This window comes from Procambarus clarkii, chromosome 22 (genome assembly GCF_040958095.1).
Source record: "Procambarus clarkii isolate CNS0578487 chromosome 22, FALCON_Pclarkii_2.0, whole genome shotgun sequence".
Taxonomy (NCBI): domain Eukaryota; kingdom Metazoa; phylum Arthropoda; class Malacostraca; order Decapoda; family Cambaridae; genus Procambarus; species Procambarus clarkii.
The window spans coordinates 11,483,581-11,507,127 of NC_091171.1; the positions used below are offsets into that span (position 1 = coordinate 11,483,581).

General features: G+C 48.0%; 1 protein-coding gene across 2 annotated transcripts in view; it reads left to right on the forward strand.

Moving 5' to 3' along the window:
* The window catches only part of LOC123757454 (RCC1 and BTB domain-containing protein 1), a 152,498-nt gene that overhangs the window by 9,290 nt on the left and 119,661 nt on the right, over nt 1-23,547 (forward strand). For both annotated transcript variants that reach the window (XR_006772748.2, XM_045741086.2), the window contains exons 2-4: nt 2,684-2,833; nt 13,035-13,246; nt 22,871-23,029. Coding sequence is in view for 1 of the 2 variants with exons in the window: in XM_045741086.2 (XP_045597042.1) it covers nt 2,684-2,833; nt 13,035-13,246; nt 22,871-23,029 (521 nt within the window). In the remaining variant the exon portion in view is untranslated. The remainder of the gene's footprint in view (nt 1-2,683; nt 2,834-13,034; nt 13,247-22,870; nt 23,030-23,547) is intronic.

A 23,547-nucleotide genomic window follows, 5' to 3' on the forward strand; every position in this document is an offset into this window, starting at 1 on the left:
GAGGGCACTAAAAGTTAAATGTGTGGAACTTTGCTAGTCTAAAAAATATTAGCCTCATACACAATGACACATTATATTTTTATATGAACCAAAAGGTGTTCCTGCTGTCATTACACTATATGCACACATTACAATTCACTATCAAGATTTATATGCACCATAACAAACTAATAAGCAGTTCTGGTGAGTACAGTGATGAAATCAAAACACAGCATGAAGCCACATGATACAAGCAGATGATACCAGCAGCCATGATGCAAGACAGTGCCTCCAATATTCTTCACATTACCCTATTACCCTATGACCAGCTACAAAACTGCTGTTTTTATTACTTCATTCCTATCACAAAAATCCAGTATATGAATCCATTTCCACAAGGTTATAATGTGAAGGAACATGAAGTCATTTTGTGTGTAAATGCAGGAAACAGTGGCTGGTTCCTTTCTCTCTCTCTACCTTGTGCTGTGAATATTGTAACATTGTATTCACTGATATCTGAACAGTGTACATAGTCTTTAGCACAGTCAGGATCATCTATAACACTATCAATGCAAAATAATTAGTTACCTATTTTATTCATTAAGTGGTGGTGTGGCCCCTATCTGCATAGTGGGGCTGTGAGCTGTTGCTGCTGCATGCACCAGCCTTGGTCACACTCTCAGTACTGAGATTCTTACAGCCAGTATGGATGCTGATGATTTTTTTTCAAGATGGCATCTGTTCACTGAAATCCTGAAGAACAGGATGTGAGCCCCATGTAGCTGTAGGAGTTTTGAATTGCTCCCTGTACCTAATAACACTAAGGCGCTCTGCACACCCTTGATTGGGCGCCTTAAGGCCTGCTCAGTGCAGCGGTTAAACTTCATCACTATGGAACCCGGGGCCTGGCTCCGAACTATATCAGATAATTTCTGATTTGAAATTTCCTTGATGTAATAGAACCTATAGGCATGACACCAGAAATAAATCTTTGATATTCCTGGAGTCAGATTAAACTCTTGCAAACACTCCATGAATATAAAAGAACCATAATGGCTTGGCACTTTCCCCTGATAATTCCCTTCCTCCCCCCTCCCTATTACTGGAACTCGTATATGGAACTAGTGTGCGGAACTCGCTCCCTAATGATTTAAAAAGTTGTTCAACCTGTACTTTATGCAAATTTCATCCACATAGTTTCCCATCTTGAGCTGCTAACTTTCACTGTATCTTTTGCTTCACACTCACCCAATTTAGTACTGAAGATATGCAATTTCATCACTATAATCTGTTTCTATCAATTTATAATGTAGTTATGTTTAATTAAAATTCTGTTATAATGTACCTGTTATTACATGTATTGTAAACCTAAGGCTTAGTGACTTTGCAAGAATGTAAGAATCACCAGTGTGTGTACTCTCACAACTCTATATACTTTTGTATATATAAATAAATAAATAAAGTAAATAATCTACAAATGGTAGCAGCTGCTAGATTTCCATCTCTCACAGTAGCTGTAGGGTTCTGAAGCACAGTGAATGGCAGCTTCTCATGACTGCTGGGCAATACAGCAACTTGCATGGAGAGCTACTTGACTCGTATGATTCAATCTATATTCAAACAGTGCCACAAAAATTATTTAACCTTGATATGATGATGCACCCTATAAATGCTGTAAATTTGTTGGAAGTCCTTTTGTAGTTCACTATTACTTATTCCTTTTTTCCGTCCCATCCCAAATCCTTATCCTCACCTCTTCCAAGTGCTATATAGTCATAATGGCTTGGCACTTTCCCCTGATAATTCCCTCCCTCCCCTCCCTATTTCTTACTGTCACTTAAGGGTTAAATAAATTTTAACAAATGTTTAATGTCATTATTCTGATATAACACACACATGACTGCACGCATTATATTTGGTGTTGTAATGAAGGAAACCACCTACAGCAATTAGCTCTCCCATAAACTACTGTATTATTCTATTACTCTGGTTTAGCTCTTTCTTCTTTATAAGGGCACTTTCAGTGATTCATTTGACTCAAACCATGTACTGTATACTAAGGAATATGCATTTGCAATTTTGACTTTAAATGTAAAATTATAACATTATTATCCCTACATTAGATTTACTGTACATGGAAAGTTGCCTCAGAGACTCCAGTGTTTAAATTTTTAATTTGATATTCTTTATATAATAATTATACCATATTAATTTTCTAATTTTTCTTAAATATATATTTCGGCAAGTACTGTACATAAAATTTGACCAAAGAAAATATTTTGACATACCCCCTGTGTTAAAATGGTTGCATGATGCAATATTAGAGACAATTTATTATACAGATGCAGTACTGTACTGCATTATTAATAAACATTACTAGTATTAAGAAAATTAGTATGAATCATGAGGAGGATTTGAACCCTTACAAATCTTGAACTTGATACAGTACTCCCAAGCTTGGTGCTTAATAATTATATTATTAAATTGATTAAGTTTTATTGCATAGAAAATATCTTAGATTAGGGGCTTTGAGCATTAAGGTGTACAATACGGTGTTCTCGTATACTGTACAGTTGAAGATTTGCAACATGACAGATGGTTACCAAGTTTTGTCTTTGTATGTCTACCAATACTATGTCTTTGTATATCCTGTATAGTACTGTACAGCATTTTTATATTGTTAATGTATATTTTCTACTAACAGGTAGTCTTGGCAATGAAGCAGTTATGGTAACCAAAGATGATGATGTATACGCCCTTGGGTTCAATAGCTCTGGTTGTCTTGGTGTTGGAGACCAGAATAGCACAATGGAACCACGTAAAATTGAACCTTTGTGTCAGAAGAAGGTTAAAGGTAGGAATTAGAAAATGCTTTATCATTTCACAATTACTTTATCACTTTATTTATTTCATAATTAAGTACTGTATAACAAATAGTTTAGGGGGAACCCCTTGTGGCTCCCCTTGTGGTGCCCTGAAGCTATGCACTGAGATGGTTTCCATTTACTTGGTCACATCAGCTGTGTAGATCTATAAGCCTACCAGGAACCAGAACCTGGCCTTTTCCCTCAGAGGCACAGGGAGCACACACATTTCTCCACTTCACTGGAGAAGCCAACCAGAAAGTCAGTGAGTCAAAACAAACTACTACTGGATTCAAGAGAGACTGAAGCCTTGAAACCTGCCTAATGAACTCTCCTAACTACATATATAACAAATGTTCAAATTTTCTCAAAACTAGAGCGAGCTCATTCACCCTACATCCCCCATTCATTGGGGGAGGTAGCTGCCTGGGGTCTGAGCTGTCAGTTCTGTTACTGATGTAGTTGTCCCAGGGTCACTCCTCAGTCTAGCTAAATGATATGGTGTTTACAGTGTAGCATAAGCCTGTCTTTGAGAGTGCTTGGAGCTGCATGTGCTCAGGATGACCTTCCCTGTCTGCTCTCTAGCGCTGCTCTTGCATTGCCAGAGTTATCTTCTCTGGGATGTTTGGGAGTCACTCCTTCAGATGTCTACCTTGATTTCTATGGTAAAATGGAGTTAATGAAGGTCTCACCTGTACTTGTTCTCAAGATGGCAGTATGAAACAAGCATCAAGCAACCCAAGTATGGGGATTACTTGGTGTTTGTTCCCCTTTTTTTTGTCCCTCCATTGTCTTTCTTCTTTCTCTGTTTGGGTTTTACTTTCCTTTGTCTTCCTCATTTCTTGACTGGCATCTTATGCTTTGTACGGTTGCCTCTTATTGTTTGGCATTAGCAGAGCCATTATATTTTGTGTTCAGCATCAATACTACGTTGGTGCCGTTCTGTACGTTGTCTCATGCTTTGTTTCACCTCCAGCCTGCTCATGCTCTGCCTGTACCATCTTGTTCTCTTGTCAATATTCTCTGTTTTTTTACTCCTCTCAGAGCCCGTGTTCCCCCTGGGTCTGGGACTTTTTCTGTCGGCTCTTGCCTCTGGTATTTGGATTGAGGAGCTTCATGCTCATTTCTGGAGATGAGGATTCTTCTCCTTTGGCCCTGGTGGGAATTTTGTTTGTTTGCAGCATTCTCCTTCATTTTTGGTGAAGAATGAGTCTGTGAGCCTCTGGGGAAAGCCTTTGGTTATTGATGCTTGGTTGCCTCAGCTGGAAGTAGGTGCATCATTTGTTGTCTAGTGGCAACCTCTACCTTTATGCCACCGATTCTGCCTCGAATGTTTTGTTGGGTAATCTTGTCTCCTTGGTCCCCTGTTCCAAGGCTCTCATATCATTGGTTATCTGCAGTACCACAGTTATCCAAGTAAGTGGGTTTACAGATCCAATGAAACATAGCTGATTTAATGGGCCATGGGGATGAAGGGTAGGGAGCGGTAGTTGGTGGTAATGAAGTCAAGCTAATTTTCAATGTCACTCATTTGTTTACATAGTTTTGGAAGTTAATTTGGCAAATTTTTGAGGCCTCATTTGTTATGAAGCCAATCATGATCTGTATTCATGCATTGCCTTTCTGGATGCTTTCCCAGAAAGGTAGCAGCATCACCTGCCCTCTGCTCCTTTGTAAGGGGGGAAGGGGTGGAGGGTGCCAGGTTATGGCTCTGTTTCCTGGTAGATCAAACAGAATGCCATGACTGATGTAGACTAACAGTTGGGAGCAATCTCAGCGATAGCTTCATGGAGCCGCCAGGGCTTATCCAGAAAGAGGCATTTTATTACATTTAAAGCTGGTTTTTGTAGTTTGCCACTTTGACGGTGCTGTGTGGGTATGACTGGCCTGTTTCTCCGTTGTTTGAACTCCTGATGCATGGCCCTTGCAGATGGTGTCTCATAGCCTCCAGAGGAGGTGGTCTTTCTATCCTTTAACACCCAAGCTGCTCTGGGCTATATGGCTTTCAACACCCACAGGTGCAAAAAAAAAAAAAGTTATATAAGTGTCTTATAAAAGTTTTACAAAAGTGTTTATTTGTGTTCCCTGATCACGGGAAAAATAATAAAAAAATCGTAAACGGCATATTTTGGCTGCAATAGGGCGGGGAAGTAGGGCAAAAAAAGTGTTGACAGAGCAGGCGCCAAAGGAGGTCTGCTCCACCCCAGCTATCAGGTAGGAGTTGCCACAAAGATGTTATTACCTAATTATTTAAATATCTCTCATTTTCTGGGGGGAGCCCCGTCGGCTCCCCGGAGCTTTACCGGCTGATATGCTAATGTCAGACTTTGGCATCAGTCATGTGTATGGAGTTCTAGGGCCTACCGGGGACCACGAGCCAGAACCTGGCCCCCTCAGAGAGGCAAGGGGAGCAATGGCCTATAGAAACCCCCGTGTAGTTGGAAGCATTCTATGTCTGCCATCGACCGGGTCAAGCATCCAGAAAGGTAAGCATTCTAAAACCTTTATTCTGGTGAAAATTGCTACCTAAGCTGAACTAGTGAATAGAACTCTTCAACAGAAAACAAGGAAACTAGTATGACGTCATACGTCACCGCGCCGCTGTCTGCGCAGCTCCCCCCTCCCCGGGAGGGGGAAGGGGGAGCCCCAGACCTCCCACGCCGGCTATCCACCCATCAGTTCTTCGGCTGATGCTATAGGCAATGGTTATGTGCTCCGGCTCCAGTGGTTGTTTCAGCACTGTACCTAGAGTGTGGTGTCTGTTTTCTAGGTGGTGCGTGAGCCGGGAGTGATTCTTCAGTACTCGGGCTGCATGCGCCTAGGGTTCCCTTACCTAGGTGCCCTGTAAGTACTGCCCTTGGGGCTTGGGGCCACCTTCCACAAGTTCCTTGGGTCCTGCCCCTGCTTGGCCGTTTACTGCTTGGTTTTCGGCCGCTCTTTGTGTGCTCGGGTGTTCTGTCTCCCTTGTTCGCCTTAGAGTAAGGGGCAGTGTTTGCACTGGTGGGGCGCGGGGTACTGTGCAGCTTGTCTTTACCAATCATAGCGGCCGGCTCTGTTCCGCTTGGGTACGCTGTCCTCTTGCGGGGTTTTCTTTTTCTTTTGTTTATATACCTGGTGGGGGGGTCTGCCTTCGTTCTTGCCCCTTGTGTCCCTTGTGTTCTGAGTATTTCTGGTGGTACCCCCTGCTAGGTCCCCGTGAGTGTACACGTCCCGGGGGTTCAGCTCTTAGAAAGTTGTTTGGTAGCTTGGGTGCCGGTTAGCAGTACCCTGCCTGGGATTACCTGAGCGCGAGTCCTCTTAAAGTAAACGCTCGGGGCCCTGGGAAACCCCTGGGGGCGCGCGGGTCCGATGGATGTGACCCCAGAGCCCCCCCCTCGCTTCCAGCGAGTTTGAGGGTTGCTCTCACCTTTTGTCTCTGGGTGACTCTCTGTTTTGCCTCCGTCTGCTGCCTGTGGGGTCGGTGACACCTTCGACCCGGTGTCCTGCGAGTTTGGTTGCTCGTTGTGGCTCGGTTACCCAGTTGTGCTAACAAAGCGGGTGCGGGCAGCAGGGGCGTTGCACTTGAGCCTTGGTTGTGGCAACGTTCTCGTGGTTTCCTCCCCGGGAGCCCCGGGGCTGCCCCGTTGTAGTTCGTTTTGGGACTTGGGGGTGTTGGTTGCTTCGGTTCCATCCACGCCCCCTTGTCTTTCCCCTGGTTCACCCTTCCTGTCTGCAGCCGGTTCCTTACCGTCTGTAGGTTCAGGGCGGGGTGTTTGGTGGTGTTGAGACTCGGGCAGTCTCGGGGAATTCCCCTTCCGGGGTAGTGACGGGGGCATTTGGGCCTGTTCCTCCAGCCGTGTTGTATGAGTCTGCCAGTGGGCTCCCTTCCTTAGTGTTTTCACGGCTGCCCCGGTTTTCTGGTACGGCCGGGGCTTTGGGGAAACGGCTCGGCCCCGGGGCCTGTCGTGTAGGTTCCCGGGGCTGGGGAGGGGCTGACTTGGGGGGCCTTGGCCCCGTTAGACCCCATAGGGGTTTTTATCCCCCTCTAGGCGGGGCTTGTGGTTACGCGGTGTGGGGTCTTTCCTCCCCACTCGCCGTACGTGCTGTTGGACGTCGGCCCCTCCCCGGGCTCGGTTCCTTGGCCTTTGAGTCGGTTGGTTCCGTCCTGTGGGTGGATGTTTCCTCCCCCGCTTTTTGGGACGGTGTTTTTGTCATGTTTCCCCGTTCGATGGGGTTCTGCGTGACTTCTGATCTCGGGTGCGCCTGCGCCTTCGTGTGCCTTCGGGACTAGTGTTGGCTTCTGTGTTCTCGAGGGTACGGGAAGGTTTTTCGCTACTTCCCGCATTATTGGAACGTCTGTCGGCTCCTAGTACTTGTCGCCCTGTTGGGCTACTTGTCGCCCTGTTGGGCTACTTGTCGCCCGGTTGGGCTACTTGTCGCCTGGTTGGGTTCCTTTTTTTTGGGCTCTTTGCTTCTTTGGCCGGTTTTATTGTTCCTGCTTCCTCTTTTGGCTCCTTTTCTCGTGCAATAGTCCTGGCTGGCGCCTTCCCGCAGGGAGGGTGTGCGGTTCGGCCAGCGTGTTCTGCGCATGCGCCGTGGAGTTTGTTTTGGTCTGGGCGGTGTTTCAGTGCTGGGGTTTTGCGCCCTTTTTTGCTACAGTGCTTCGCCTCTCGTTCTTCTCCCTGGCTGCGGTATGTGCCCCTTCGCGCCGGGGGTGTCCTGGTTCCCAGTTGTGGGGAGGACACCGCGGTTTTTCCTGTGTCATGGGTGTGGACCGCCTCCTTCGCCTCTCCCTGTTCTCCTGCGGGTCCGGCAGGGTCCGGCTCTGGCGTCTTCACCTGGCGGTGCTCCCAATTTCTTCTGGGCACGGTTGAGTCGTGTCAAGTTCGTGCCACCATTCGCCAGGTGAGTTTCTGCGGTCTGGTGTCTTTTGACCGGGCGCTGGATGCGGTGTTGTTTATATACCAGTCTTTATTTAGGTATATTTTTGTACGACTGAGACCGTTCGCACACCAGTGACTGTCCCTTTATCACCCCTTCCTGTCCCCCTCATGTGCATGTCCAACCCATGCTGGAGTCATTCAGGGGACCCTCCTTTTTTAATGTTGTGAGGTGTGGGGGTTGTAGGGTTGGTTCTGTACTCACCTGGTGAGGCTCCTGGCTGTGCTTGCAGGATTTGAGCTCTGGCTCTTGGGTCCCGCCTATCTGGTAGAACTTGCGGGATAGTACCAGTGGAGTGCAGTGGTGCTATTGGCACTTTTGGGGAACACTGTATTACCATCAGTGGTCTGTGCTTGTTACACGACCTACTTGCGAGCATAAGCCTTCTTGCTGGTTCGTCCATGGACTTCCAGGGCGCACTGGCCTGTTTTCGTATGGCAGTTCCGGCCCGTCCTGGTTGTGGGGGTATGTGGGCCGGTGGACTGCTCCTAGCAGCGGCCTGGTGGGCCATCCTCTGGCCGGTCTGGCCTGACCTTGGGCCGGGCTTGAGGTGTAAAAGAGCTCCCAGTACCTCATCCAGCAGGTATCGAGCGGGGTTTCTCCGCCGTCGGTCGCCTGGTGCAGGTTTCTGGGCCTGCAGGGTTTTGTCGTGTCTCCGTTGGCCCTGTCTGGGGTCTGCCTGCTCCGTTCTCTGCCTTTGCAGAGGGGAGTTGCTATTTACATGTTGCATGTTGCAGTGGTGCCTGTTGCTGCTGCTGCACGTGTGCATTGGTACCGTGTTTCACGGTGGCGTGTCCTTGTTCCTGTGTCCGGTTGTGGAGTGGCACTTTATGCCGTTTTGTGCCTGGGGATTGCGTGGGGTTTTTGTCCCTGCCTGATTGTCCACCCCTGGTTGTTCTCCTGTTTTTTTTTTTTTTTTTTTTTTGCTTCTGCTCTTTCTTCCTGCCTCCTCTGCAGCAGGGATGTTCTGCGTGTGTTCTTAGGCATTGGTCAGCCTGTGTCCTGTGATGTGCTTCTTTGTCTCGGTCTGTTGCAGTTGTTCGTGCCCCTTGGTTCGGGTCCTGTTCTGGCGGCGACCCTTCCGCCTTCTTTGGTATTCCTAGCTTGCCCTGCCGGTTTTTTTTTTTTTTTATTTTGGGGGGGGGGGGGGGTTCTTGCGATGTCTCGCGTCGGACCCGTCGTTTCTGAACTCCTGGCGGGCTTGCATGCTTCGGGGAGTTTTTCTGTTCGGCAGACGTTCCATCTCCTTGTGCCGCCTGGGTTTCGGTGGTCGCGCCCGAGATCTTCTCGCGGCTCCGCCTTTTTCCTGGGCTCGGGGGGGCCTTGTCGGGGCTGCTTATGTTCTGCCTCGTGGTCTCGCCTCCGGTTGGTGGTCGGGTGGCTTCGTGGTAGGTGTCCCACCTGCGTGCTTCTCTTGGCGGCAGTATGGGGTATTTTGGCGGTCCTTCCTTTTCCTGTCCCTTCTTAGGTGGTTCCTCTTGTTAGCTTGGTTTACTCTCGGCTTGGTTTTCTAGTGGGGGTTGGGGGCCGTCGTCTTGCCACATACTGTCGCCTCTTTTCGTGCGGTGCAGGCGGAGCCGCTTCAGCTTGCTTTCGGTCTTGGTGTTGCTTCCTCACCGTTAGTCAGCTGTCTTGTGCGTCATTTCACCTCCGGCCTGTTCGTGCGCCGCTTGCACCATCCTGGTCTCTGGTCAGCGTGCTCTGTCTTCTCCTCGGTTGGTAGTGCCCCTTCGGTTCCGGCGTGTTTTTTCGTCGGCTCTTTCCTTTGGGCCTTTGCCTCTGGGGGTCGGTTCGCTGAGTTTTCTTGCTCCTTCGGTTTTAGCGTTTTGGTTGTTTGATGGCAGCAGTCTCCATCTTTTCTGGCGCGGGGTGGGGCTGCTGCATTCTGGAGGGGTCCAGGGTTTGTTGGTGCTTCGTTGGTCGGGTCGGGGGTGTGTCGTTTTTTGTGTTCAGTGGCGGCCCTCCGCTGTTGTTTGCGTGCCACGGCGTTTGAGTCCAGAGCGCGTTTTGCGTTGATCCGGTTCTGTTCTTCCCGGTTCGCGGGTGATGGTGTCCCGGGTGGTCAGCCGTGTTCTTGCGGCTAAGCTGCCTGTGTTCTTCCCTCATGCCTGTGGCGTTCGTTGTTTCGCTGCTCTCGCTGCCGTCTGGGCGACGTGGCCTTGCAGTCTTTCGGGCATGGATTTTTGGTGTTCGTGCAGGGGCCTTGCTGCTCGTGGTTCTCGTGTTGCTCCCGGGATTTTCGGGGCTGTGGCGCCTTGGGTTGGCGTTTGCTGCTGGTTGTCTCGCCTCCTTGGGGGGTGCGTGGTGTCCGCCTCCCGGTTTTGTCCCTTTGACCTTCCTCTGTGGGTAGTTAGCTCCGGGGAGCCGACGGGGCTCCCCCCAGAAAACCAGCGTTGAATGTAATGAAACGCCATTTTCTGGGCGAGACCCGGAGGCTCCCCGGCAACCCTCCCTCCCTCCGGTCGGCGTTTTTCGCGTGTTTTGACATCCAGCCTCAGAACTGATGGGTGGATAGCCGGCGTGGGAGGTCTGGGGCTCCCCCTTCCCCCTCCCGGGGAGGGGGGAGCTGCGCAGACAGCGGCGCGGTGACGTATGACGTCATACTAGTTTCCTTGTTTTCTGTTGAAGAGCTCTATCCACTAGTTCGGCTTAGGTAGCAATTTTCACCAGAATAGGGGTTTGTTTTGGAATGCTTACCTTTCTGGATGCTTGACCCGGTCGATGGCAGACATAGAATGCTTCCAACCACACGGGGGTTTCTATAGGCCATTGCTCCCCTTGCCTCTCTGAGGGGGCCAGGTTCTGGCTCGTGGTCCCCGGTAGGCCCTAGAACTCCATACACATGACTGATGCCAAAGTCTGACATTAGCATATCAGCCGGTAAAGCTCCGGGGAGCCTCCGGGTCTCACCCAGAAAATGGCGTTTCATTACATTCAACGCTGGTTTTTTTTTGCAGTAATATTATTCAATAGTGTGTAGTGTGATATATTTATATAATAAAATGTGTGAATCATCGCTGTACTCAAAGTTATGGTGTGCATATTATTGATTCAATTATGTTCATAAAACAATGAACAAGTACTTTTGCAGTTATTACACTATATATCAGGTTATATACAAGTATGTGCATGTTTTGTTTATCCTAACAAACCACTAAGTTGATATGGTGAGTCAAAAAGCAACGAGAAGTGGCCACCACACACCAGCCAGCCAGCCATTCGCCGCCACTCCCTCCCTCAAAAACTCCTCACTCGCCAACATCCTTCTCCCACCATACTGTTTTTGCTTTTATTCACTATATACAAGTATCTACATGTTTTGTTCACCATAACTGTTCATCTAAGCTGGCATAGTGCACAAAGCAAAGTGGCCACCCTTACACAGCATTACAAGTTATGTAGATGTCGCCACCTCCCTCACCAAAATGGCTTCTCCCAAACACTACTTTTGCTGTTATTACACTATATATACATGTTATATATAAGTATGTACATTTTTGTTCACCATAACGAATCACTAAGTTGGTATGCTGAGTCAAACAGCAGCAAGGAGTGGCCACCACACACCAGCCAGCCCGCCACTGGCCACCACTTCCTCCCTCACCTTACCTCACTCGCCAGCATTCTCATCTCACCATACTGTTTTTGCTTTTATTCACTACATACAGACGTTATATATAAGTACAGTATCTGCATGTTTTGTTCACCATAGCGAACCACTATGGTAAAGTAAGTGCAAACAGCAACAGGTGGCCACACACATTCGGCAACCAACGCTACAGTCTCCTCCCTCCCTCAACATTACTCCTCACACAGCAGAGTGCAGATTATCACAACAATCCTGCTATTATCAGAATCCTGGTCATTTATATAAGTCATAATATAAGTCATTTATATAGGTCTTCTGTAATACTATCATTGCTAAATAATAACAGTTACATATATTTTTTACATTTTTAGGCGATGCTGTGATCACAAGCTGAACAGCAGTGCTGTGAGCTCATGCTGCATGTGCCAGCCTTGGTGGCTCTCTCAGTACAGTACTGAAGCCCTCACACCCGGGAATGTTGCCCACGATTTTTTTTTTAAATGGCCTCTGTTTACAAGAGCCCTGAGGAAGGTGATGTGAACCCCGTGTATCCGCAGGCCATTTAAATCTTGCGTAGTACTCCAAAACTTCATATGCAGTGATGTGCACCTTTGTGTCAGTTACTCAAAACATCATATGCAGTTTTGCGCAGTTTAAAGGTTAATGTCGGGGGTTCTGGGCATGCCATTGCTCTGCTGTCCCATAAGTTCAATAGGAGTTGGATTCTAGGGTGGTTGAGTTGATGCCAACCCTATGGTGGGTGTCTCATCTGTTCCCACTCCCCAAACAGGTCTTATTGGACCTGTGAAATTTATGGTTCTTGAAAATTTATGTAACCTAATCTCTGGTTATCCAGATTGCTGTTTGGATATGGCGAAGTTTTGTCAGAAAATTATCCAGACTAGACTTTGACACTATGCCAGTCTACATTATCTGGCCAAATTGCCGGTTATCCAGATTTCTATCCAGATATGGTGAAATGTTGCCAGAAAATTATCCAGATGTGATTTTGGCCGGATAACCCAAATATTCGGTTTAGTGGGCTTCGGATAACGAAGCTCATACAGCGTTTTTCATTTTTTTCATTTACCGTTGTTGATCATTCTGAGCTCGGCTGAGTATTCTCTAGACTCCCAAGCACTAATGTCTCAGCAAGGATATTTTAAAATTCCCTGTATCTGGTAGGTCGAGAAGATCACCAGAACTTGAGTCAAGATGAACAACTCAGTGATTTGTCCCTGCTTGCTTGATTGGGCATGATTGTCCAAGGATATGGAGGTTCTTCTCTTGAGGTTGATGATTTTGAGGCTTAATGTCTCCTATGGCCCGGTCCTCGACCTGGCCTCCTTTTTGTTATCCCCCCCCCTGGTAAGCAGCCCGTAGCAGGTGTCTAACTCCCAGGTACCTATTTGCTGCTAGGTAACAGGGGCATCAGGGTGAAAGAAACATTTTGCCAACTTGTCTCCGCCTCCACCGAGAATCGAACTCATGACCTCAGGACTACGAATCCGAAACGCTGTCCACCCAGCTGTCAGGCGCCTACTTCTTACTTTAGAGAGCCACCAAATTATTCTGCTGAGAATTTTTTTTTTCATATTTATGTATAACGAATAAGTATTTTCTAAATAAAGATTGTTTAAAATAATAATTAGTTAAGTTAGATATAAAATTAAATTTTTCAGGTATTGCATATGGAAGTGGTCCACATGTCCTAGCATATACAGAGAGTGGAGAGTTGTATTCCTGGGGACATAATGGTTATTGTCAACTAGGAAATGGATCTACTAATCAAGGTCTTACACCATATTTGGTGACTACTCATTTGCACAATAAACGTGTGGCACGAATTGCTGCAGGCTCTCACCATTCATTGGCATTAACAGAAGAAGGCGAGGTAAGCTTATGTTAAACCATTGCTTTTGAGTTAGTATCTAACCCTATCGTTGTTATGGCTTGTAAAATATGGGGGTCGGTAATGTTATTACTGTGTAACAACGTTTTACAGTACTGTACACTACTTTCCAACCACTATTTAGGTATCCAGAGTAGGGATAAATTACTCTATAGTATCATATACTTTTTGCTGTTGTTGCCCAAAATTTTGCAGGATGTGTCATCTAGAGAGTGTCTTTGCATATTGACTTGAAAATTTTGGAATTTTATTACATGTCATCAGATTCTCCCCGTAGTTTGTTTACCTGATTTACCCGAGAGCCACTAACTCTAGTGGCCTCAACAAGGACAGGAAGTCAACAGCATGTTGAAGGTCCCCTCATTTGCCTTGATTTTTTCCTGTTGTAAACGATTCCCAAAAATAATTTGCACTATTGCCAATTGTATTTCTTTTTAATTATACTGTATTGAGAATGTAAATTTTTAACATTGTAACAATAATAAATTGAAATTTGCAAATTTTGTTTATATTAATAATGAGATCAATTTTAGCTTGTCATCAGTATTTCAGAATCTAACTTAAACAAAATTGCTTCAAAATAAATGGCTTGACTTTGTGTTAGGTAATTACACTTGCAAGATGAGAGCTGTGCTCATGGTGTCTCGCCTTCCCAGTACAGTACAGTACTGTCATATGACACTTTGAACTGCTGATGGTTTTGACATCTATCACCTTTTCAATTAACTTGTTCCAACTGTCTTATCATTCTATTTACAAAAGAGAACTTTCTAATATTTTTCTGTAGGGGAGCCCCTTTAGCTCCCTGGAGCTATCGGGCTAATATGCACTACATTAGATCAGGGCATTAGTCATAGGAGGTTTAGCCTACCGGGGACCACGAGCCAGAACCTGACCCCCTCAGAGAGGCACAGGGAGCAATGGCCCTGGAACTTACCCCCCCCCCCTCTGTGGTTGGGGTTTTTCCTTATCTGCCATCAACTGGGGCCAGGCACCCAGAAAGGTAGGCATAACAAAACAGACCCCACATGGTAAGAAAATTGTAACCGAAAACCGAACAGAGAGGCAGAACTCCCTCCAATCTCAAGGAAACGAGTCAACATCACACTCAAACGCGTGTTGCTTGTCTGCACAGCCGCCCACCCTGCACCGGCGACCCAGTAATTGCAGTTCATCAGTTAATGCAATTCAGGGCGGTCTTTATCTCTGGCCCCGATTTCCTATGCAGTGTTTTACCTTTGTGGTGTCCTGCTGTTCGTGGTGTGATGGCCAGGTGTACCTGAAGTGTACCAAGGCTGTATGCACTTAGGGCAGCCTTCCTTAAGTGTCTTGTGAGTACTACTTTTGCATTTCAGGGTTCTCTTCCCTGGTGCATTTGGGATGCTTTTGAATAAAACCCCCAAAATGCCACAAGAACTTCCCCAATATTAAAAGAAAAAGCAAAACTTGGTGAAGCTAGTCCCCCCCTCTAGTTAACTCCACCTCCCCCCTCTCGTTGGGGGAGATGTCTGCTGAGTTCTTGGGGTTTACATCTCCGCGCTGTTAATGTTCAAGGTGTGTCCAACATCTTGGCTGACGTTCTGTCTCACTTCCTTCCTCTTTCCATAAAATGGACCATTGATTCTGCTTCTTTCCTTTGGCTTTGCCGGACGTTTGGGCGTCCAGACGTCGACCTCTTCGCATCTGCATAGTCTCGGTGTCTGCATCTTTACACTGCACCGTTCCCCAACTGCGAGGCCTTTGCGGTGGATGCCTTTTGGCTGGACTGGTCTAGATGGGGGTGCATTTACCTCTTTTTCCCGGTCCGGTTGTTGCTCCAGGCGCTGGCACATCTGGAGTCTTACAGGGGAGAGGGAGGGGGGAGAGGGGAAGAGTTTCAGCTGGCTCCTTGGTGGTCAGCCAAACCTTGGTTTCAGGCTCTGCTTGCTCGGTGTCTGAACCTGGGCCTCTTTCCAAGGCTCCACCTCTATCAGAAGGACGGGTGGATGATGTACCTTACTGGTTCGACCTTCTCTTCCGGTTTACGTGTCTGGTCTTTATGACGCGTCATTATCACCATTATCATTATCAGTGAGCTTGCATGGTGATCTGGTGCTTGGTTTGATGGTGTCCCACCTGCGGTCTTCTCAGCTGCGGTATGAGGTTTCTTGGCAGTCACTTCATCATTTTCTCTCCCTTCATTGTCTTCTATGTTTCAAACTGGATTGTTGTCCTTTCTTTCTTGGCTTTTCCTTGATAGGCCTTTCCTTATCATGTGGCGTTGGCAGAGCCACGTTTGCCTTCTGGGTGGACATAACTTCAGTTATGTTTCACAAGTTTTTTCATGCTTTGTTTCACCTCCAGCCTGCTCATGGAGGCTGGAGACTGCCGGGTCTTTGGATCGGATTCTTTCTTTACCTTGGTTTACAGTGGCCCCTTTGATCTGGGATTGTTTTTGAAAGGCTTTGTTTTTTATTTCCTTGGCCTCTGGTTGTAGAGTGGGTGAGCTTCATGCTCTATTCCAGCACTGGAGATTTTGGTCCTGGGGGTCATTTTGTATGTTTGCAACCTACTTCTTTTCAGGCGAAAAATGAGACGGAAGGCTTCCGGAAGGGTCCCTTGGCTCTTGAAGCTTGGTTGGTTTGGTTGGGGGGTGCATCATGCACTTTGTCCGGTAGTGGCCTTACGCCGCTCCTTTAAGCCACCAGTTCTGTTCCAGTGGATTCATTGTGGGTTGATATGGTTTCTCTCGTTCCCTGTTCCAGAGCTTGTGTTTCCCAGGTTGTCCGCATTGTTAATAAAATTAGCCAGCCTGCTGTCTACCCTCGGAGCTCATGCTGCTCGCAAGTACAGTGGCACCTCGACTTACAATTGTCCCTACTTACAATAATTCCGAGTTACGATGTAAATTTCATCGAAAAATGCGAAGAAGCACGCAGGTGGGACACCATCAATGAAGCCACCAGACCACCAACAGAAGTTGAGACTCGAGGCAGAACCGAACCAGCCCCACCACAGGCCAATCGAGCCTAGGAAGAGGCAGAACTGCGGGAAGATCCCAGGTGCGACCACTGAGCCAGCAGAGCCCGGAACTCCTGGCGGGCTCGCTGATGTTGGGATGTTTTTCTGTATGGCAGACGTTCCATCTCCTCTTTTGCTGGCTTTGGTTCCGGGCTCTGCTGGCTCAGTGGTCACACCTGGGATCTTCCCGCAGTTCTGCCTCTTCCTAGGCTCGATTGGCCTGTGGTGGGGCTGGTTCGGTTCTGCCTCGAGTCTCAACTTCTGTTGGTGGTCTGGTGGCTTCATTGATGGTGTCCCACCTGCGTGCTTCTTGGCGGCACTGTGGGGATTTTTAGTGGTCCTTCCTTTTCCTTCTGTCTCTTCTTAGGTAGCTGCATTGTTGGTGTGGTCTTGTCCTTCTCTTGTGGAGGTTCGGCGCCGTCATCTTGCCCCATCCTATTGCCTTGTTTCATGCGGCGCTGGAGGAGCTGCTTCAGCTTGCTTTCGGTATTAATGTTATGTCTGTGCTGTTTTGCAGGCTGTCTCGTGTGTTGTTTCACCTCCGGTCTGCTCGTACACCGCCTGAGCCATCCTGGTCATTGGACATAGTGCCCTCTTTTCTTTTCTTCTCCATGGTTTGTTGTGGCCCCTTCAGTTCAGGATTGTTTCTCGGATGCTCTTTTTCTGTTGGCATTGGCCTCTAGGGGACGGATCGAAGAGCTTCATGCTCTCCTCCGGTGCAGGGGTTTTCTGCTCCTTTGGTCGTGGCGTCTGGTTTGTTCGTCTGCAGCCGTCTCCTTCTTTTCTGGCAAGGGATGTGACTGCTGCTTTCCGGAAGGATCCTTCGGTTGTTATGCTTAGTTGGTCGGGTTGGGGGTGCATCGTGTTTTGTGTCCGGTTACGGCCCTCCGCCGTTATTTGCGCGCCTCGGCCTCTGTGTCCGGGGACGCACTTTGGGTTGATCCGGTTTCCCTTCTTCCCTGTTCGCGGGTGCGGGTCTCCCAGGTCGTCCGTAGGGTTGTTAAGGCTAGCCAGCCTGCAGTCTATCCCTGTGCCTATGACGTTTCCAAGTTCATGGCTCTTGCTGTCATTTTTGGTGACATGTCCTGGGCCGACATTCGGGCGCGGGGATTTTGCTGGTCGAACAGGGTCCTGGCTGCTCGATATCTTGTGAAAGTTCCTGGGCCCAGTCGGGCCTGTGTTGCTTGGGTCGGCGGCTGCAGCCAGTTGTCTCGACTTCGAGTTGAGGGGGTGAGCAGCGACTGCCTCCCAGGTAAGTCCCTTTACTTTTGCTCTGTGGGTAGTTAGCTTCAGGGAGCCAAAGAGCTCCCCCAACAAAACCATCGTTGAATGTAATGAAACGCCATTATCTGGGTGAGACCCAGAGGTGCCCCAGCATTCCCCCCCCCCCGGTCTGCATTTCTTTTTGTGTGTTTTGACATCCAGCCTCATAACTGAAGGGTGGATAGCAGGGCGAAGGTCTGGGTCTCCCCCTTCCCCCTCCCTGGGAGGGGGGAGCTGCGCAGACAGTGGCACGGTGACGTGTGATGTCATGCTCGTTTGCTTGTTTCTTTTTGGGGAGTTCTATCCACTTGTTCAGCTACTGGTAGCAATTTTCACCAGAATAGGGGTTTGTTTTGGGACACTTAACTTTCTGGGTGCCTAACCCGGTCGATGGCAGACATAGAATGCTTCCAACCACAAGGTGGTTTCTATAGGTGATTGTTCCCCATGCCTCTCTGAGGAGGCTAGGTTCTGGCCCACAGAACTCCATGTACATGACTGATGCCAAAGTCTGCCATTAGCATATCAGCCTGGATAAGCTCCGGGGAGCCTCTGGGTCTCACCCAGAAAATGGCGTTTCATTACATTCAACGTTGGTTTTTTGGCCGTTGCTGTTTGCAGAGTCTGTGGTTGTGCAGTTTCTACAGGCAGCTTCGTATAGTTGCCGTCCTGTGTCTGACTTTTGTCATTCGGGGGGCTCGTGGGGGCCTTCCCGGTAGGATCATGCCAGGACTCAGGGTTTTTCCATCATGGTAGGCCGGTGGTGCCAGATTTGTGCCTTCTGTTCTGTTCAGCAAGAGGGATCGTCCTGCGCACCGTTTGTGCACTCTTGGGTGCGTTGGTTCTTTTGCGGGCCTCTTGTCCTGCGTTCTGTCAGGTTTTTGTCGGAGTGGTTTTGCTCGGGCATGGTTGATACGCCCTCGTCCCCCCCACTGGGTTCCCGCCTGTTCTGGTCCTGACACAAAACTGTGTGGACCTCTGCTTCATTCTGGACTTGTCCCGTCTGTACCTGTGGGTTTTTACCCCCTCCTTTGGAAGGCTACACTGTCCGTCTTTTGTTAGAGCCGGACACTTGGATGGTGTCCCTGGACCTCGAGGATGCGTCTTGGCACGTCCCGTTTCGTCCATGGTTCAGGGACTGGCTTGGTTTTGTTGTGGGGGCATCTGGGTTCTCGTTTTCTTGTCTTCCATATGGTTTGTATCTGGCACCTCACATATTCACACTCCTTACTCGCATCGTGGTGGCCCGCTTGGGTCTGTTAGGTGTTCAGGTTCTGGCCTACCACGACGACTGGCTGATTTGGGCTCCCAGCCAATCCGTGTCTGCTCACCAGGGTTTTGGTTCTTTCCCAGCTCGCCAGGTTCGGGTTCATGGTGAACTTGAAGTCCCGTCTTGTTCCCTCTCGGGTTCAGTCTTGGCTGGGTCTTGTGTGGGTCACTCGGACCATTTCCTTGTCTCTTCCTCCGGCGGCTCTGCTTCGCTTGCGTTCCCGCCTTCGTCATTCCTGAGGGGTTTGTGCAGGAACTTGATCTTTGCCATGATGGTGCACCTGCCGGGTTGGGTGTGGCTTCGTTGGCTGTTCGAGTTCCTTCGGGATGTTCCTTCTGCCTCTCTCGTGACCTCTGGATTTGACTTCCGGGGGCTTTGCGTCAGTTGCTGCTCTTCATGCTTCCTCTTGGGGTTTCAGGGTTCAGTGCCTTGGTGCCTACCTGAGCCCTAGCTCGATGTGTTCACGGATGCGTCTTCTCTTGGCTGGGGCTTTGTGACCAGTGCTCACCTGGCCAGCCAGGAACGATGGGGTCCGTCCTTCCATTGGGCTCACTGCTCCATGCGGAAGTTTGTGGCTATGTGGATGACGCTCCGGAGGATTCAGGTCGCTTATGGATTGACGATCCAGCTCCAGTCGGACTGTTCTCGGGTTGTTCATTCCCAGAACCACGGGGGTTTGATGCAGTCCTTGGCTTTGGGGCTGGTCACTTCGGGTGACTCGTCTGCTGAATTTTCGGTGTTTGGCTCTCCTGGCAGTTCACGTTCGGGGGTTTCCATTGTCCTGGCAGATGGCTTGTCCCGTTTCCCTCCCTTTCCAGAGTTGACGGTCGGCGCTGACTCTTTCAGTTGGCTCTGCCAGATGTTTGGGCCTCCGGAGGTGGACCTCTTGCTTTCTTCGTGTCGGCGTGGTTGAAGTGTCTCCCGGTATTCGTGGCACCCTTCCCTGACTGCGAGGCTGTCAGGGTCGATGCCTTCAGGCTAGTCTGGGTGTGGTTGGCTTCCTGTACCTCTTTGCCCCCGGTTCTGCTGTTGCTCCAGGTCCTGGTTCATTTGGAGACTTCCCAGGGGAGAGTTGTTGGTCTGGCTCCTTGGTGGCCAGCTTAGCCTTGGTTTCGGGCTCCGCTTGCTTGGTGTTTGAACCCGAGGGTCTTCACGTGGCTTCGCCTCATTTAGCAGATCAGTCCAGCCCGTTATGAGGCTGGTTCGTTCTTCTCGAGTCTTCGCATCTGGAGTTTGACTCGTGTCTATCACCACTTGTATGTAGCACAGGTTGCTTTGTTGTTAGCCTCCCATGTGTGCTTCATCTCTGCGGCAGTATGAAGTTCCTGGCAGTCCTTCCAGTTTTTCCTATCACTGCATAGGTGTACTTCGGTCTCTGATAGTGGTTCAGAGACCTTTATTGGTTGTTTCAGGACCGTCATCTTATGCTGAATACTGGCACCTTGTATCATGGTGTGCTGGCGAAGCCGCCCCAACATGCGTTCGGTATTGATGTTACGTCTGCTCCGTTTCATCAGCTGTCTCATGCGTTGTTTCACCTTCGTCCTGCTCATGCACTGCATGAGCCGCTCTGGTCTTTGGACCGGGTGCTTATTTTTTCTCTTTTCTCCTTGGTTTGTTGTGGCCTCTTCCGTTCGGGAATGTTTTTTCTTCGACTCTTTCCTGTTGGCATTGGCCTCTGGGGGTCCGGTTGGGGGAGCTTCATGCTCTCCTCCGGCGCAGGGGTTTCTGCTCTTTTGGCCCTGGTACTAAATTTGTTCAGTTGCAGCCGTCTCCTTCTATTCTGGCAAAGAATGACTGCTGCTTTCCGGAGGGGTCCTTGGGTTATTGATTCTTGGTTGATTAGGCCGGGGGTGCATCATGTCTTGTGTCCGGTTGCGGCTCTGCCGTTATTTGTACGCCACGGCTTCGGTGGCCGGGGATGCTCTTTGCGTTGATCCGGTTTCCCTTCTTCCCTCTTCCCGAGCTCGGGTCTCCTAGGTCATTCGCAGAATTATTAAGGCTAGCCAGCCTGCGGTCTTATTCTCGTGCCCACGATATGTGTAAGTTTGCTGCTTTAGCGGCCATCTTTGGTAACATGTTTTGGGTTGACATTCTGGCACGGGGTTTTTGGAGATCAAACAGGGTCCTGACCACTCGCTACCTTGGCCGCCCTACTAGGTCCCTGGACTTAGTAGGGCCTGCGTTGCATTTGGTCGGCAGTTGCAACCAGTTGTCTCGGCTTCGCATTGAGGTGTGAGGACTGACCGCCGCCCGGGTGAATCTCTGTTTTTCCTTGTCTTTGGGTAGTTAGCTCCGGGGAGCCAACGGGGTTTATCCAAGAAAACCAGCGTTGAAAATAATGAAACCCCATTTTCTGGGCGAGTCCCGGAGACTCCTTGGCATCCCTCCCTCCCAGTCAGCGGTGTTTTTTGCGTATTTTGACATCCAGCCTAAGAACTGAAGGGATGGATCACCAGTGTGGAGGGTCTGGGGCTCCCCCTTCCCCCTCCCGGGGAGGATTTGGGGGGGGGGGGTTGTGCAAACAGCGGCGCGGCGACGTCATGCTCGTTTGCTAATTTTCTTTCGGAGAGTTCTGGCCACTCATTCAGCTTTCGGTAGCAATAGTTTCACCAGAATAGGGGTTTGTTTTGGCGCTCCTACCTTTCTGGGTGTTAGATCCAGTTGATAGCAGACATAGAATGCTCCCAACCACGCAGGGGTTTCTATAAGCCATTGCTCCTTGTGCCTCTCTTGAGGGGGGGGGGGGGGGGGGGGGGTCAGGTTCTGGCTTATGGTCCCCTGTAGGCAAGAACTCCGTGCACATTGACTGATGCCAGAAAGTTATACATATTCATTCAGCCTGGATAGCTCTGGGAAGCCTCCGGGACTCACCCAGAAAATGGCGTTTCAATACATTCAAAGCTGGTTTTTTATAATTTTATGCACACAGGCAGGTAATCCATTTCTCCATAGCTACTGTCCAAGGGTTAGTCAGCTACGTGCTTTATGAATGCCCTTTTTCTGAATATGCCTGTTATCCTATTTGGGTTAGTTCAGATAAAAAAGTTTGGATATCTAGTGGACCCCACCAGTTATCAAAACTTTTTATTCAGACTACCAGTCTGAAGAAAAATGTGCAATATATATATGGAACTAATTTGCCCAGTGACCATACATAGCACCACTTGAGCGGTGTTCATAAACTAAAGCTTTAAACTCTGCCATGGCATTAGGTACATTAGAGTACATGGTGAAAGGCAGTCTGCTGAGGGTTACCTCATCACCATTAATCTCCACTTCAGTCAACCCAACATTATCATCCACTACCACTCTTTCTATATAAATAGCAATGCACCATCAACTATAATCTTCAAGTTAACAAGCGGATCAGAATTTCTCATATTGGTGAGTACAAACAAAACTCTAAAATTTCTGCAACAAAATTGTAAAAAAAAATTTCCCCTAGCTTTTCAGGATGACGAACCACTTACCTGAACACAACAGGTTATCCATTCAGTCTCGAAGGGTTCAAAAAGCACGTGGCTAATTGTAAATAGTTTGTTCACTCATTTTGTGAGAGTTTGTAAAGTGTTTTTGTTTTCCATACAGTACTACTGTACTATATACATATTCACAGCGTCTATTCTGGTAAAGAAGAAAAATTTAGCACTTGAGTAAAAATTTGTTTTCACTTGTTTTCCCTCTAGTTTCATTTCTTTGGTTAATTTCCAATACTGTATATTTAAAATGATTGTATAGAATTTTGTATGTGTATGCATAAAGATGTGTTCTATCATATAAGGTCAGAGAAATTATAGGCAATGAATAGAGGAAACTTTTAAAATGCTTATAGAGCCAGAATTTCTCTTGAGAGTTGGAAAAGTTCTGGTTCCAATTGCATAGTCTGTCTGAGCAAGGTTACTTGTGTAAGATACCAAGAATGCCTTTCTTGTTTGTGTCTTATGATTGCACTATATCTAGTTGCTTATATTTTGTTTACAATATACTGTATAAATTTCTTAGTGTACAGGAAAATGTTCTTCATTTGTGATATAAAGATAAAATAATGTTTTATTATATGGCTGCCACAGGTACTAGCTTGGGGACAAAACAACTGTGGACAGGTTGGTTCTGGAACAACAACTAACCAGCCTACTCCAAGAAAAGTAATTGCTATCATAGGAGGAAGACGAGTAGTTGACATAGCTTGTGGGCAGACTTCTTCTATGGCTGTAATGGATAATGGAGAGGTTGGTCACTGTCACTTTCTTTATGCAACAACTGTACAGTTTGTATTTTGATGCATCAATGCCCTTTACATGGCAACATAGTTAAAATATAGAGTAATCATAAAATACTTTAGTCCCTATGCCTTTCCCTAACGTTCTGCAGCTGCACTGTTCAGTTCACTTTATTTTTCCATAGCAGATTTTTTTAATACCCATTCCGACTCATTTATAAAAACTCATTTAAATACTTGCCTTCATGTCTTGGAAGAGGACAGCAAGATAGCCTCTTCAAAGAACCTGAGGTGAGTCTTCCTCAGCTCATTTTCTTCGTCCCATATTAATGGTCTTCTGAGCTGTTACAAGACACCTTGATCCTATACCATCCCATCCCGCCTTGTTATGTATTGAGGATCTTTGATCTTATTTCCATTCTACCCATACCTTGTTTAGGAGACAGTGTAATAGTTTTCTTTTTTATAAGAGTAAGCTCTGCAGTTCCTTTAGGTATTGAGCTCTATCCCTCCCAGTTTGACTCCCAA